This window comes from Silurus meridionalis, chromosome 7, assembly GCF_014805685.1.
Source record: "Silurus meridionalis isolate SWU-2019-XX chromosome 7, ASM1480568v1, whole genome shotgun sequence".
Classification (NCBI taxonomy): domain Eukaryota; kingdom Metazoa; phylum Chordata; class Actinopteri; order Siluriformes; family Siluridae; genus Silurus; species Silurus meridionalis.
The window spans coordinates 6,245,670-6,256,364 of record NC_060890.1 but is presented as its reverse complement, the minus strand read 5'-3'; the positions used below and the strand labels follow the sequence as shown (position 1 = coordinate 6,256,364).

General features: G+C 41.3%; 1 protein-coding gene across 2 annotated transcripts; it reads right to left on the bottom strand.

Moving 5' to 3' along the window:
* Window positions 1–855: 855 nt before the first annotated feature.
* Window positions 856–10,246, bottom strand: si:dkey-94l16.4 (transcription factor 20). 2 transcript variants are annotated; one of them, XR_006926464.1, is made up of 6 exons: window positions 10,024–10,246; window positions 5,975–8,442; window positions 4,706–4,799; window positions 4,209–4,258; window positions 3,158–3,320; window positions 856–2,736 (listed from the first exon to the last, which is right to left on the bottom strand). XR_006926464.1 is itself a non-coding variant. In XM_046853739.1 (6 exons), exons 2-5 carry the CDS (start codon window positions 8,435–8,437, stop codon window positions 3,273–3,275), a joined length of 2,655 nt encoding a protein of 884 aa, XP_046709695.1. In that variant the 5' UTR covers window positions 8,438–8,442; window positions 10,024–10,246; the 3' UTR covers window positions 856–2,736; window positions 3,249–3,272. The 2 variants fall into 2 exon arrangements, 1 of the variants encoding a protein (XP_046709695.1); XM_046853739.1 differs by having other exon boundaries at window positions 3,249–3,320.
* Between the last annotated feature and the right edge of the window lie 449 nt (window positions 10,247–10,695).

Here is a 10,695-nt window from a genome sequence, read left to right as displayed (position 1 = left end):
ATGAAATGAAGTTTGTGTATTTTTTTCTCCTGCATGAATTTGATGAGTTGTAAAGAAAAAAAGAAAAAACCAAAAAAAAAAAACACGCAAACGTGGTTTAACGTTGTAGTATTATTGTACTTCGTAGCCATGTAGAAGCAGGATAGATATACTGTAGCAATCAACACACTGTTTTTCCAATGTTTTCTGTGACTACTCAAAAAAAAAAAAAAAAATCATTATAAACTGGCTTTATGGTGACCCTCATGTGCTCAGGCATACTGATGCCCAGCCATGTCCTTTTGATGTTTGACCCCAAAAGAGGAATTGGACAACAGTGAGCGTTCACTCTCTTACCTACAAACCCCTTGTCCACTTCTGTCTTTGCAATACTACTGTCTTCCTGTAAAGTCGGATTGATTAAAATCTCCATGTGCATCTTATGTCTGTGTTTTCTATTTCTTTATTTTATATGTTATGTTCCTTACCGTACTTTATGCTCCTACCTACAAACCTGAAACTGACCTACAGCAGCATATCTCGGTGGTTAAGGTTGTGCTCTTCAGGGAGATCAAAACTGTGGTCAAATCCCTGAACTTTTGCCTTGTCCTTTGAACTTTTAACCTCTTAGATCACTTCCTTCATGTCCTGCCTCACCTGCATAAACATATACACAACATTGTCTTTAATCTAGACACACTGAGAAACAGATAAAAAAAAAGTACTTCTCTTTGAAATGTACAACTTGATTGTTTCTGGGTGAAATAATCACATATCTGGACTAAACCTGGAGAAGAGGAAAGAAAAAAAAAAAAGAGAGAAAGAAAAACCGTAAATCAAAATTGGCGGTGCACACAAGACAGGAGTGCAGCGGCGTGTTGGAGAAAATAAAAGAGGACGATTTATTATTTAGTGCTGACTTCAGTGTTCTAGTAGTCAGTCGTGGATAAATAAATGTGGGAATACAAACATGACAAAGAATGTAAGGCTCAACCCTGAGAATCGGATCTTATAATACATGACGAGAAAAAAAACGTGGGACAGAGAAAATAAACAAAACATTTTTTTTGGTACGTTCCAACATGGTTTCTGTGGTAATATAAAGCTTTTTGTGTGTCCTAAATCAAAATCACATTACAGCAACATATGCAGAGATACAAACAAGAGAAATATGGCACACGACATAAAGCGGGTCAAGTGGTCATGATCAACACTGGGGTTTTTCTTCTATGGTCAAAAGGGACGAGATTGATACGCATCGCATCTCACGAAGACGAGTCTGATCTCGAAAGGAAAAGAACGAAAAACCTTCTTGATTTGTCGTAGCAATTCAACAGTGTGAAGAAATCCAGATCGGAAGCTTATAGAGTCGACGTGAAGCGGATGTAGAGTATGCGATTAACTTTAAACAGGAAAACGTGATATTTAGTGAATTGTTCCCCATCGATATCGATTTGTATCTGAGCAGTATGTTATTTCCGGCTGACATTCAGAGTAAAGGAAATGAAAACCGAGTGCTTATTATTATCATATATAAAAAAAAATCACAAAAATCACTGGCAATTCCATGAAGGTTTCTGATATGTCAATCAAGCAGTAGACGTCTCGCTGTTTATTGGACATACACCGATCAGGCATAACATCATGGCCACCTGCCTGACCCTGTCTCCGGTTTCTCACTGTTCCCTTTTTGGACTGCTTTTGATAGATACTGACCACTGCAGACGAGGAACAGCCCACAAGAGCTGCAGTTTTGGAGATGCTCAGACCCAAGCGTCTTGCCCATTCTTCCTGCTTCTAACACGTCAACATTGAGGAGAAAATGTTCAAGTGTCGCCGAATAAAAATACCATCCACTAACAGGTGTCATGATGATGAGACAATCAGTGTTATTCACTTCACCAGTTTTATTGTTATGTCTGATCGGTGTATTAATGATGATAGTACCAAAAGGATGAATGGCCTTATTGCATTGCCGGTACTATTTCAGTATTTTTTTTTTTTTCCAAGAAAAGCTGAGATGAGTTCATATGGGACTTCCAAACAATACTGTTACCTCTGTGAGGTGTTCAGTCTTTAACATGTGCAGTTCCCTCATTTTAGGCTTTTTGGCGGAAAAAAAAAATATTCACAATGAATTCACAGGAATCGACAGATAAAGCAGTGAGAACTCGCATATAAAAAAAAACGAGTGCAAGCCAACAGCTTATGGTTGTCGTGTCGATGTCCGATCTACTGAATTGGACAAATTTTATAAAACAAAACAATAAAAAAAAGGACCAAAATCTCCCCGCCCCCCCTTCATTAAAGTGTACATTTCCGATCGAATCGAACCCGAACGTAATAAATAAGTCCAAGCCGATTTCGCTACAAAAGTCCATGAATTTACTGTACTGTTAGTAAATTGGCTTTGTGCTGGGGTTAGATAGAGCACTTTCGAGACCTGTGAAAGTGCACCCGGTTCATTTCCGGTGGTTTATGCTCGTTATTATTTTTCCGAGCAAATCCTAATTCTAGATGACGTTCCATTGTCTTTAAGAATACTCCTGTGGAAATCTTTTCCGATGCTAGACTTCATGTGTAAACAGCCGCAAGCATTGCCAAAGCTGTGTTGGCGTGTCTGTAGTCAGGAAGAGAAGGAAGGTAGTGACAGTGAAACGGCAGGAGAAAGCATTAAGGTTTGTGGTGTCCGAGTCCCAGAGAGGCTTGTCGGTCACGTGGCAGGGTAGTGGCTGAACTGCAGACGGGATTCTGGTTCTGAAGGAAAGACATGAAGGTTAAATGTTACCAACCATGTTAGACCTATAGGGTACATACCTTATATGGGCGAAAGTATTAGGACACAATTTTCTAGATATATGTGGCTCTTTCTCAAACTGTTACCACAAATTCCAGAGCCTACATTTGAAGACTTTGGATGCAATAGCATGAAACTGTCCTTGCTTTTCATGGCTTCGAGAGGAAGATCTTGAGCTCGGACCTCGACGCTATTGGGATAAGTTAGAACGTTGACTGCACCCCAGGCCTTCTCGCTTCACCTAAATCAGTACCTGACTTTACGAACACCCTTGTAGCTGAATGAACACTAATCTAGTGAAACATCTTACCAGAAGAGTGGAAGTTATTAGAACAGCAAATGAACACTAAGTGTAAAATGTTATGCTCAAAAAGCACATACCAATCTTACGGTGAGGTGTCCACAAACTTTTGTCCATATAGTGTATATTTAGTGACATATTGACCACAATTCGTATGTTGAAAACGGTAACCTTGTGCAGTATCTTCTTCCCCTGTCACCTGATGCTCTGTTTGTTAGATGATACACCCTTGATAGATTTGTTCTGGAGAGAAAGAAAAAAAAAAAGAAAAAAAGCTGAAAGGGCTATATACAAAAGGATAAAACCGTCTGTTCCCATGACAACCATTGCAGGCAGTTTAACAGTTTGACTTTGAGTCTAAAGACAAAGATAAACAGTGGAAAGAGTGAAAAAAAATCTTTATTGGAAAAAGAGTGAGCTGGAAGAGATTTTTGTTTACTTTTATCAGACGTCCAACATGGAGCTTAAATCGTTGTTTTTTTAAAGACGCGGTTTGGAATTTCTGCAAGACAGTTTGTTCGTTCTATCATTTTTAGGACAGTGAGACTGGATCCGAAGCGTTTAGCAAAAAAAAAAAAAAAAGTAATAGAAATTAGGCGCATATTCATTTGCACATTCATTCAGTAGCTAGGGACAATTTTAGTGTAGCCAATCGGAATCAGAATCCTAGCCTTTGTTTTATAAAAACAAAAAAATATATATTTTTTTTTTACAAATTCTTGATATTTTATATTTTGTAAAACTGAATAAGGCAGCAGTGTGGAAACACAAATCTTTATCAGTACTTAGTGTAGTCGTCGTTTTATAGAAACCAAACGGACATGCATGTCTCAAAAAAAATAAAAATAAATAAAACATAAAAGGTGTTTCCAAACCTTTCACAAGCACTGTATATATTCACACTGATTCATAGCACTGACATGCAAAAGGATTTCCAGCAGTCCAGCTGAACGCTTCGACACTATTTCTCTATTTTCTTTGTTAAAAGGTTATAAAGCAGTTTCAAAAGGGAAAGGGACAAAATAGACTTAATATTTTCATTTGAACTGTAATTCACACTGCGTGCTCCAGAGGGCTCTAAAAGAAATGACAAACTGCTCCTTGAAGCTTGGAATGAAAAACAAACAGTACCTTGTGCTTCCTGCACTTCATTGAGAAGTTTTCCTCGTACAAGACACACCCTGCGGAGAGAAAAGGGAACCCGTGTGAAACGACTCAGAGGTTGGCTGAGTAAACAGTCAAGTTCAGAACCGCCGATGAAACATTGCTACACAGCAACGTGATGGAATTAATGCGGACTTGCGACGTGTCCAGGTGCTCAGTCCTATTGACAGGTTTCATAAATCTTTAATCGAGTGCATTTGAATTATTCTGCTCGTGCTCAGACGCATTCCCTCAAACTTTTCCGCCCTGTTGAACAGATCCTCATTTCTCTGCACCCTCAAGCTTGCACAAGTTTGTACAGCAAACAAGGCCAGCTGTTAACAGACGCTATGCAGCTGTCTCGGCGGGCGGTGCATCGTGGAAAGTTGCTCGGCACGTCTTTTAAGAAGACCTGTTAAAGTGCATGTGGGGAGAGAGGAGGTGGGGACCAGCTGTCTGTAATCATCGGGTTGAAACCCACTCACCTGACTGCATTGCACATATGTAGTGATACTTGTTTGGGCAGCCTTTGAAAAAGCAGCCTAATGTGGCTCCCATTTCATGGCAAGACGAGCAAATCTGCAAAGATGGAACACAAACACACACAAAAAAATCGTAAGCTTTGCAAACAGGAGAGATGAAAGGAATTAGTGAGTGCCATTACTCCACCTAACAATTTTCCATTCAATTTCAAAAGACTGGCCTAATCGACAGGTAAATAAAATACCTGACTGTGTTTATTCAACGTCACAACACAACTTGAAGAGGAACAGGGCATTTTGTAAAAAGGCCGACTGATGCGTCGGTTTTGATGATTAATTGGCAGCAATAGTTAAACCCATACCGATAGTTTTTCCGGGTTGCGTCTGTTGCTGGCGCGCCTTAGAAGGTCTGCTGTCATTTTGAGAGCAGCCTCTAGAGGCAAATCACTGAGACCACATTCTATTTGTTTGTGAACGTGAGACTGAGCGCTGCACAGAGATCGCTGTATTATATTTATTTATTAGAATTTAGGATTTTATTAATTATATAATTATATTTATTAATATAACTGATACATTCACATTTATTTCATTTAGCACATTTTCATGATTCTGTTTTTGAGTACTGTTTTTATTTTTGAAATAAAGTTCAGAACTATTTTAAATGCAGCTTCATGTTTGTTTATATTGTTATCCAGTATCCAAATAAAAATAAAAAATCTGTTGATTAATCGGTTATATGCAAGTACGATCCAACCTAACTATCGCTTGTACTCTATTTTTGTATCTTCGAAAATGTAAATCTACATGTTATGTGACCTCGTGCTAAATTTCTTAAGATATTCATTGATTAAAGGTTCAGTCGGTTATATTGAGCAAGTCGCATTTCTGCAAAGGAATTTAAGGTCATTGAAAAGACTTTTTTTTTATCTTTTACTAGCACATTTATTATTAAAATGTTATTTATTTATATAATTATATTTAACAATATAGTTAACATTCATATTTCATTTAGCACATTTTCATGATTTTTTGCAATAAATTTTTTTATTATTTTTTTTTTTTATCTAGTATCTATTTTAAAAACTAGATCAGTTGATTAATAGGTTATCAGCAAGTATGATCCAACCTTGCTGTCGGTATTGGTAAAATCAACTATTTTTGGGGGTGTGGTGATAAAGGGAATTTGCTTGATAATGTCCTACCTACATAGGCTAAAATGTTTAACGGAAATTCTTTACTGACACCCTGCTTGGTGTGGTATTGACGTACCGTCTCTTTCGCCACCTTAACGGCCCTGTCTAGCCCGTAAAGCTTCCCCCTGACGAGACAAACTCCGGCTGACCAAATGGCACAGTCCTCGTGAAGCCAATACTCGCTGGCTTCTAAGGGCACTATGGGCGGGGAATACCAGTCCGTCACGGTGTCCACTCTGGATCTCTTAGCTGAAAGCTCCCCATCAGTGCTCCACCTTTGATAAGTCCCGCGAGAAGCTGCCTGCAGCTTGAGACATGGCTTGCGAGTCTGACTGCTTGATGAATCCGAGTCGCTCGAGTCATCCTCTCTGGACTTGGTAGGCAGCCTTGGTTCAGGCTTGAAACCCTCAGGATAGTACGGGCCGTGCAAGTCACCCAGGTCCATGGCGTTAGCAGAGCCTCCGCAAAGGCAGCACGCGAGAGTGTCCCAGCGTGTGCCCTCGGTGGAGACTCGTCCGAACTGCAGACACGGTGCAGTGGGCATTTTCCCTGGCGCTACAGATGCAGGCGTCTTCCCTCGGCTCAGCCTGGCACTTTCATCACGGTAGTTGATGACTGTACAGGTAGGATAGGCTTTCAGTTCCACGTGGACGAAAGGTGAGAAGGTCTCATCCCTCTTTTCCTTTTTCTCTTCCTTATAGCAGATGTATTTTAGCTTTATTTCGGGCTCCTGAGGCGAGAACATGGAAGACTGACCCATTTTATGCTTTTTCCTTTTCTTTTTTGGGGTGGGATCCTTTTTCGCACTTTTGCTGCCTGCAGTTTTTAAATGGCATCGCTTTGAAGAGCTTTTTTTGTGTTTCGATGTAGGTCGCGCGGTCCGTTTTCTCATCCTTAACGAGGTATTGGTTTTCGCTTGTTTCCTTGATTTCTTGATGGGTTTGGGGGACCTCCCCAGGGAGGGAATGTCTGGTGAATGTTTCGAAGCAGCTGCAGAACATGAGGTAGATATTTTATTTGATTTAGCGACATCCGTTTCTTCGGACACTTCCTGCGATCGAACGGCCGTTTCATTCGTTTCAGCCACAACCTTCGAAGGACATTCAGCCTTTAAATGGCTGCCGTTGTCGCCTATTGACACTTGTTGGCTAGATCCCAGACGAGCGGACTCATCTGGTTGGGAACGCTGAGATTTTTTTGCAGAAGAGATATGACCGGATTTGTACCTAGAAGGGAAGATATTCTGAACAATGGCCTCTAACCTCATTCCTCTTCTAGTTCTTGGAGGGAGTTCTTTTCTGACTAAAGTTTCCTTCCTGGCAAACAAACGTCTAGGCGAATGCGTTTTATGACCACGTGGGTCCTCTTTCTGTACCTCTGACAATGCCGGATCGGGCTCTATTGCCGTGGCTGTGTCAATGGTGTGGTCCGTTAGTTCTGTGCTAACGGTCGTAATTAACGCGTCAGTGCCAGATGACGAATCTCTCTCGTCAAGACTCGTCAGAGGATCAGATTCCACATGATCTTGCCTAGTGTTTGTCTCTTCAGCAAAAGCATTCTCTTCAATTTCATATCCTGCAGGCTGGTGCAGAATGGCAACATCCTTTACCTCAATCAGTGAGGCAAAGGGGGGTGACATGGAATCTTCCAGTGCACTTATAAGTTCTTGATTTAATGAAACAGCGAGCCCTGCTGGCTCCGGATCGTTCGGTAAAATGACCGGTTCGTCAGTCCTGGAGATCAGGAAGAGAACTTCAGGGTTGCCGTTCTTGTGCTGGTCCGCCACGTCGTCGCCGCGTTCGGCTGGGAAGCGTTCGTCCATGGATCCGGCGTTCCACAAGCTTCCAACAGCACCGTTCTGAAGCTCGTCCAGGTTTAGAGGAATCTTGCATTCAGTCGGGCCGTTCTGCTGCAAAGATCGGAGCGTTTCCAGAGCAAGGCTCTCGACGTCTTGTATGCCGGTGATGTTGTGCGCTTGCTGGAGATAACAGAGACTCGCGACGTTCTCGACAACCTGCGCCGGCGTGACGAAATCAAACGGACTGGCGCATGCGGCTAAGCCAACAGGCACGGACACCTGCTGCAGGCAGTGTTGGTCCACGTCAACGCACAGCGGCGCTCCAGCTGCATCGCTGACCAGCTGGCTGGCATCGTACGCCGTAGGGTGGAGCGAAAACGCCTTACTTATCGGGACGCCGTAAATCTGCGAATGCTGCGAGAGCGAGTCGTGAGCTGAAAAGACGTGGGACCTGGTCACGTACGAGAGCGTGACAGTGGTGTTGGAAAGCGCGTTGTCGGGTTGGATCTGATCGCCGGCCTGCATCGAGGGATCGCTCTGGTCTGCTGGAAGCACCGAACCGTTGGTCCCGGAACTCAGATACCAGCCCGGTGGCTGGACGATATGCAAGGCCTCGATCGCATTGGTTTTCAATAGACATTCTTCGCCGTTCTTCGTCAGGTCGAAAACACGCGGGAGGTTGCACGAGGCGGAGTGTTCCTGAGGCTGTAAACCATCAGAGCTGTCTGACGCCTGGTCCATATCAGCTGCAAAGCAAGGAAAAGACGCCGAATTACCACAGCGGATTAACACACATCGATCGATTATCGAGATTCTGACAGACCAGACTGGCGTCCCATTATGGAATACCAGTGTTCCCTTCATTCCAAGTCCACTGTAACCCTAAACAGGATGAAATAATGGAGATGGATGAATGACGTAAATGTGAAGGAACTCTCTAGTCCCCTGCAGTGGTGGACAATAACGAAGTACATGTAATTCGTTTCTGTACTCAAGTAGCTTTTTTTTTTACTGAAGTGTTTCCATTTGGGAGTCAAAAATCGTTACTAACTACATTTTGCAAAATCAGTCGTTGCTTTTTATTTACGAGTGGATAAAATCGTAACTGGTCAAACACGCAGCAAGCCACCAATCAGTGGATTTGAATTTGTTTTGATCATCGCTTAGTGGCATCTACTTACACCAACATACAGTTCAGCGTCAGTTTTACAGCACATTTTGAGAGGAATAAATGATGGAAGAAACTCCTCACAAAACCCGTTGCTTCATTTGTGCGATTTTTTTTATGGCGTTGAAAAGAAGGTTTTGGGCTCATGATCATTTTAAATAGACTTCTGTACTTTTACTCAAGTGAGGGATTAAAGGGAGCACTTTTACTTTTACTGGAGAAATATTTTACAGAGTTTATCTCTACTTTAACTCCAGTGCATGGTTTGTGTACTTCGTCCACCACACACGTCCATCATGAGTCAGGAAGCATTAGAGGGTCTCGGATTTAGATCTTCTGAAACGTAAAACGTGCTTCACAAGATGCTCGAAAGATTCGCCTCAGCAGCGAGAGCCGCTTCAACATCTGGCTTGATCTTCAACATCGCCTGGAGCTATGGTATTGGAGCTAGCAATAGTCCAAGACAGGTTTCTAGCATTTGATTAGAAGGAAAAAAGACAAGATATAAGACAATATATATATACAGAATGTATACGACCATGGACAAGTCAGATAACCCTAATAAATTGGTTAGATTTGTCTGTATAGATTTTATTTCGTTTTATACTTGACTAGTCACATGAACAAGAGTAAAGCTAGTTTGATAGTTTATCCTCTACAGCTACAGGTTAACATTTTGACCATTTATTTACTATTGTTGTTTGTTTTTTTGGAGCAAAGAAACTCCAAGCTCATAAACAGGTAACCACTAGGTTGAATTAGCCAGGCTAACACCTTCATGCTAACCATAGCTAGCAAGGTTTCGTTGTTTAAACGCGATTTTAAAAGATGTTATTAGAATTGCACAATTGCCTGCTAATGTGCTATATGCTATTGTTGTCCCCTCCTTCATGACAGCTGACTAGGCTAGCAAGCTAAGCTAATTCAGTCAGTCACGCTAGCTAACAAGCAAGCTATCACTGCTAACTAGCTGGTTAGCATTTTTACCCCCAAACAGACTAACCCTTGCTAAACCCCCCAGAATGCTCATTAATGCTGTTTAAGTCCAAAAGTTTTAGGTGATCAAATGTTTTCACAGAACACTGTGCTAGCCGATGCTAATCTCCAGTTTGCTATAAGCTATAACAAAGAAGCAGCAAAGGGTTTCATTAAAACTTACCCAGAGACACAGGACGGGTTAAAACTTGGAATTATGAAATAAAACAACCCCCATTCCGAGACTTTAGCAGTAATTTAACTGAATTAAAAAGAAACAATTAAGAACAGGGTTCTGAGTTTGGGCGAGACAATGTCCAAGTGCTGTGTCCATAGTAAAGCTAAGCTAGCTTTGTCAAAGCCGTGCTAATATGCAAGCATTATTGTCAGTGATGAGGCCATTATGGAGCATTATGGGACATGTAGGAGGGTTAGTTTGTTTCCCCCTGAACACACACTGTACACTTTATTTTTTAACATAAATAATGTCCAGACTTTTGGGTTTTATTTTTATATTTAATATGATTGTTTTAGGAGATATTTGGACATTATTGGAGCAGTAGAAAGGAACAATGCAGTTCTGTGGGGTTTCAATTTCTCAGGGGGAAGTAGTCAGGTTCGGATCTGAGAGTCCCTCAATGACGTCACATGTATCAAATTATTATTTTATATCAAGTCATTAATATATTTTAGGTTTAGGGGGGTTGAAAAAACTTTTAGGGGAAACTCGTCAGGGTGGATGATACCACACATGAAAAAGTGCCTATTTTATTAAACAGTATTAATTTCTGGTGAAAATAAAAAAATAATATGCTTCAAGAATAAATTAGAATATATTTCAGTTGTGTAGGAGGCG

What these genes read in the sequence shown, in the direction of transcription:
- si:dkey-94l16.4 (XM_046853739.1), bottom strand. Translation starts at nt 8,437, where the DNA reads ATGGACCAGGCGTCAGACAGCTCTGATGGTTTACAGCCTCAGGAACAC. An exon ending in TTAAGGTGGCGAAAGAGACG is followed by an intron (nt 4,800 to 5,974) that starts GTACGTCAATAC and finishes CCATCTTTGCAG; the next exon opens with ATTTGCTCGTCTTGCCATGA. An exon ending in CATATGTGCAATGCAGTCAG is followed by an intron (nt 4,259 to 4,705) that starts GTGAGTGGGTTT and finishes TTCTCTCCGCAG; the next exon opens with GGTGTGTCTTGTACGAGGAA.